General features: G+C 32.7%; 1 protein-coding gene across 1 annotated transcript; it reads right to left on the bottom strand.

Annotated features, from left to right (window-relative positions):
• Nucleotides 1-203: 203 nt before the first annotated feature.
• LOC102584601 (heat shock 70 kDa protein) lies at nucleotides 204-2,691 on the bottom strand. Its single transcript, XM_006346551.2, has one exon. The coding sequence runs from the start codon at nucleotides 2,293-2,295 to the stop codon at nucleotides 376-378; it is 1,920 nt and encodes a 639-aa protein (XP_006346613.1). The 5' UTR covers nucleotides 2,296-2,691; the 3' UTR covers nucleotides 204-375.
• Between the last annotated feature and the right edge of the window lie 3,341 nt (nucleotides 2,692-6,032).

Below are 6,032 nucleotides of genomic sequence, written 5' to 3'. Positions count from 1 at the left end.
CCCATTCAAGAGAATATGATACTCTCATTTCCTTTCAAGAGAGTAATCATTAATTAGTTGATTAATTTTCACCAATCCAAGGGAATATGATGCTTATGCCCTCATACTCATCTAAACAAATCTTATCATTGTCCTGCTAAGACTCATTGAGTAGCATAAAAGATTGTTGTCCAATATAGGCCTTAAGTCTGGAACAAATACACTTGGCAGACAGCTCACAAATAGTTCAATAGATTTGATTTCTTTTTTTTTAATTACATAACATAAAATATGGACCAATTTCTTTTACATTACATGTCACAATACTTGATCTCTCAAAAACTTACATTGAGCTTATTTGCTTTACTTAAATGTAGTGACACATTCTCAATCTTTTTAATCAACTTCCTCAATTTTAGGCCCTGCACCACTATTTCCAGTTCCATAATCAGAACCTGCACCACCTTGATACATTTTTCCAATAATTGGATTACACAACTTCTCCAACTCCTTCAATTTGTCTTCAAATTCATCAACTTCAGCCAATTGATTCCTATCCAGCCATTCAATTGTTTCATCAACAGCCTTCTCAATCTTCTGCTTCTCTGAAGGATCCAACTTCCCTGAAATCTTCTCATCCTTTATAGTATTCCTCATGTTATACGCGTAATTCTCTAACGCGTTCTTGGCCTCCACTTTCCTCTTCATTGCCTCATCCTCAGACTTGTACCTCTCAGCTTCTTCAACCATTCTCTCTATCTCTTCTTTACTTAGCCTTCCTTTGTCATTTGTAATAGTAATCTTGTTCTTAACCCTAGCAGTCTTGTCCTCCGCCGACACATTGAGGATACCATTAGCATCAATGTCGAAACAGACATTGATCTGTGGCACACCTCTCGGGGCAGGTGGGATACCCTTTAGCTCAAACTTACCAAGAAGGTTGTTGTCCTTGGTTAAAGATCTCTCTCCTTCATACACCTGAATTAACACAGCTGGTTGATTGTCAGAGTATGTGGAAAAGATTTGCTCTTTCTTGGTTGGAATAGTAGTGTTTCTTGGAATCAAAACTGTCATCACACCACCAGCAGTCTCAATACCAAGACTGAGTGGGGTGACATCAAGAAGCAGCAAATCTTGAACCTTTTGATCACCTTCTCCACTCAAAATTGCAGCTTGAACTGCAGCTCCATATGCCACAGCCTCATCAGGATTAATACTCTTACAAAGCTCCTTACCATTAAAGAAATCTTGCAACAATTGCTGCACTTTTGGTATCCTAGTAGAACCACCAACAAGAACCACATCATGAACTTGACTTTTATCCATCTTTGCATCCCTCAAACATTTCTCTACTGGCTCCATACACTTCCTAAACAAGTCCATATTCAGCTCCTCAAATCTAGCTCTTGTAATTGTAGCATAAAAATCAATTCCTTCATACAAAGAATCAACTTCAATTGTTGTTTGACTTGTTGATGACAGAGTCCTCTTAGCCCTCTCACAAGCAGTCCTCAACCTCCTCAAAGCCCTTGCATTACTAGTAATATCCTTCTTATGCTTCCTCTTGAATTCTTGCACAAAATGACTCACAAGCCTGTTATCAAAATCTTCACCACCTAAATGTGTGTCACCAGCAGTTGCCTTAACTTCAAAAATCCCTTCTTCAATTGTCAACAATGAAACATCAAAAGTTCCACCACCAAGATCAAAGATCAACACATTCTTTTCACCATTCTTTGAAGCCTTTTTATCCAAACCATAAGCAATTGCAGCTGCAGTAGGTTCATTAATAATCCTCATTACATTCAACCCTGCAATAGCACCAGCATCTTTAGTAGCTTGTCTTTGAGAATCATTAAAGTAAGCTGGAACAGTAACCACAGCATTCTTAACAGTTTGTCCCAAAAAAGCCTCAGCAGTTTCCTTCATTTTAATCAAAACCATAGAAGAAATCTCCTCTGGTGCAAACTGTTTCTCCTCATTCTTGAAATTAACAACAATCATAGGCTTGTCACCAGGTCCTGGAACAACCTTAAATGGCCAATGTTTCATGTCAGCCTGTACAGTTGGATCAGAGAAACGTCGACCGATAAGACGTTTAGCATCAAAGACAGTGTTTTGTGGATTCATAGCAACTTGATTCTTGGCTGCATCACCAATAAGTCTTTCAGTATCTGTGAAAGCTACATAAGATGGAGTTGTTCTGTTGCCTTGATCATTTGGAATAATCTCTACACGATCGTTTTGCCATACACCAACACAACTATAAGTTGTACCAAGATCAATGCCAATTGCTTTTCCTTCAGATTTAGCCATACTACAGATTCAAGAAACAAAAAGACTTGATCTTTTTTGACAGAGAATGTTTTTTTGTGCTTGTTTTTTGTTTGAATGGTGAAAAGGGTATTGCAATTGTGGGTATATATAGAATTTGGGGATAGATCGAGGGAATTCGAGTGAAGCATAGAAGGGGAAATTCATGATGGATTAGATAATAGATATGACTAGAGAGTTCTTGAAATAACTGAGTAGAGAGTTCTGGAAAGAGCACAAAACTGATGACTTGTTAAAGTTAGGCTATGGAACTATTGGGCAAAATTTCAATAAATGGTCATATGTTAGATAAATAACAAATATAATAGACATAATAAGGTTCTATAGCTATGACTTTGATAATTGCGCTCTATAACTATAGTTTTATTTGCTATGGAGGCTGCGGTTTGTATACTTTTACCGTTTGTATATTTCGCTTGCGAATATACAAATATAGTAAGTATATACAAATTTTATATTTATACATTTAGGAATTTTTCAGAACTTCATTTGTATATTTTTCTTGCCAATATACAAACATGGTAATTTATTATGATTTTTTCATAAATCGTATACAATTAGGTAGGGTAAGCATATACAAAATTCTGGATTTATACAATCAGAAACCAAATTATACAAATTCTAGATTTATACAAATCAGGCGAGTAGCAAGAATTGAGGAAACTGTAGTCACAAATTACAATTTTCTTAAACTATAGCTATAGTACTTAATATAAGCTAAATGTTTGTTATTCAGTTATTCTATATAATTTTCCCTAGATTTTATAGATACTCCCTCTGTCTATTGTCCATTATACTATTTTGAGATGTCCAACAATATATATCCAGTTTATAAAATCAATGAATAATTTACAATTTTAGGTCTATTTTACCTTGTTTACTACTTCTTAATCTATGTACCAAGCTAATAGTGGGCAATTATTGTTGAATAAAGAGAGTAATATATATATGTAACGTATTATAATTATATAAATAGTTATGTAATGTATCGACATGGTATAAATAGTATGTCAAGCATGTATAAATGATGTATATAAATTCATAAACATTATTTATAGTATATATTGCAACATTTCATCTTCCTCGATGTGTTTGAATTCTATTTTTCAATTGTGATTAACTTAAATCTCCTCTAAGCAATTTCAAATTTTAGATATGAACTTCTTTTGATATTTCAAGTCTTTTGATATATTATTCACTCGAATTGATTTGATATTTATATTTTTAACAATAAAATGATATTATATATCACGATGTTTTTTTTTAAAAAGTTAGAAAATTGTCTCCGTTATTTTAAATTAAGAGGTAATTATTCACTTATTTAAGATCATTTACTGATCCTAAATTTTTGATGCAAGAAAATTACCATAATTTAGGATTATGAGCAACATGAAAATACAATGAATTTGATTGTAAATAAAAAGGATTTTCTGCACCCATGTATTGTGGTCTAAACTTTAAGGGCATGTTTGGAAGGCCACAATGGAATTGGGAATTGGTGTAATTACTCTCTTTGTCCTGTTTGGTAGACCAAGTAATTACTTGGTAAGAGAGGAATTGGGTGTAATTGAAGGGGAATAATTACACTCCTCAATTCCCAAGGGAGGATAAGGAATTGAGTGTAATTACATCATGTAATTACAAGAATTTTTTAATATTATAGTTTTTTAATATATTTTTGTTTGGAATACCAAGACACTTCTTTCTTTTTTTTCTGGACATTTTCATTTCTAAGAATGGCACATCAACAAACCCTGTACTTCTTCTTTCAAGTAAGATTTCTTTCTTGCTTCATTTTACTTTTGCCAAACACATATACAACCCCTCAAACTTGCCCTCATTTTTCATTTTGGCACTCCAACTTAGCCTTGTTCCATTTTAACCCTCAAACTCCATTTTTTCTGTACCATTTAAACACTTATACTAATTTTTATGATTTATTTTTATTTATGTTTTTCAATTGCAATTTCTTATTCTTATTTATTTTTTCTTATCATCTAGGCTATCTAAATTTAACGCAAATACTCACTTTTAATTTTTAATATAAATCAATACGAATAAAAAAACTCATCTTCAAAAAGACTCGATTGACTTAGTTAATAACACTACTAAAAAAAGACTCTTGTTCATTGCTAATAACACTACTAAACAATGTTAAAACTCGACTAACTTTGTTAGGTTGTCACTGATTTTAAAGAAAGAAAACCAACACAATTCCGTCGGTTATTTTTCACACAAAAATACATAACACTCTTAAAAAGAAATTATTATTTTTTAAAAAGAATTATTTTTTGTTAATTTTTAATTTTTTAACTAAAATTAAATGACACATGTCGATTTAAAATAAGAAGTTTCAATTGAAGAATATATATAAAAATAAATAAATCATAAAAATAGTATTTCGTGTTAAAATGAAACATAAAAAATGGAGTTCAAGGGTTAAAATGGAACAAGGCTAAGATAAAGTGCCAAAATGAAATATGTGGACAAGTTAGAGGGCCGGGCTGTATATGTGTTTGGCCTTTTACTTTCATATTTTGATGTCTAGGTAGATTATATATGAATTTTATCAATGTATTTTCTCTTGTTAGTTTTTGAGATTAAAATAAATATGAGAATTAATTTTTTTTTCTTTAATTTCTGATAATAATAATAATAATAATAAATTAGAAAAATCGTTTCTAACAATCAGTTATACATAGTAATATTATTTATTCAAAATCTGATCTATTTTAAAATTTAACTGTGTAATTACATTTGTCCAACCAAACAGGACAAAAGAAATTACACTGTAACTACACTATGGCAACCAAATAGGTCAATGTAATTACTAGACTGTGTAATTACTAGGCTGGTAATTACTACCCTAGTAATTACACCAATTTCAATTACCAGGTGACTTTCCAAACAAACCCTAAATAATCTTTGTGATTTGGAAAAAGAAATAACTTTGACAAAAGAGGACAAAACACTTTATGATGAATGTGAATTCAAATGACATCAACCAATCCATAATTAACAAAACAAAACATTAATAAGTAAATAATTGGTTAATGTCCAAAATAATTTCCTACACTTCGCCTGCAACAAATAAGGTCGAATTATCATTTTTCGTATAAATAGTAATAGAATTATTTTGGATAAGAAATTTTTGTTGAACTTTTTTGTCACCAATAAAGTTACGTAAAATTTTGACTTGGTGGATATTTGTCTAATTTTACGTAATTTTACAGGTGACAAAAAAAACAACAAAAATAAATAGTGTATAATGAAGAAAAAGAAGGAAGAGAAGAAGCTGCCCTTTAATGACTGGAATAAGAAAGGGAAGAAAATTACATTTCGTTGAAAAAGAAAAGTGGTCGAATGACTGTAGTGAGTAATAAGTGAGGCTGAAAAATAAGAAGTAATAACTCAGTAAGTCTGGCAACGGAACCGGGAGGTGCTGGTTCCGGTACCGTTCCATCCCGGTCCGGTTCCGTTCCGGCTTGTACCGATTAGGGCCGTTGTCTAGGGGGTCTGGGAGGGGTAACGGGACGAAAACCGGATTTTACCGGTTAGTCCCGGTCCGATAAATACTGATTCCGATCCCGGTCCGGTCCGATTCGTCCTTTTTATTAAAAAAAAATTGAAAAATAGCCGTTGGGCAACGGGTATTGGGCCCCACCCAACGGCTCTTTCACCCCATAACTCCCCAAAACACCCCCTACCCCCCCTCCCCC

Source organism: Solanum tuberosum, unplaced genomic scaffold (genome assembly GCF_000226075.1).
Source record: "Solanum tuberosum cultivar DM 1-3 516 R44 unplaced genomic scaffold, SolTub_3.0 scf00078, whole genome shotgun sequence".
Classification (NCBI taxonomy): domain Eukaryota; kingdom Viridiplantae; phylum Streptophyta; class Magnoliopsida; order Solanales; family Solanaceae; genus Solanum; species Solanum tuberosum.
This window is presented reverse-complemented; position numbering and strand designations above follow the sequence as displayed.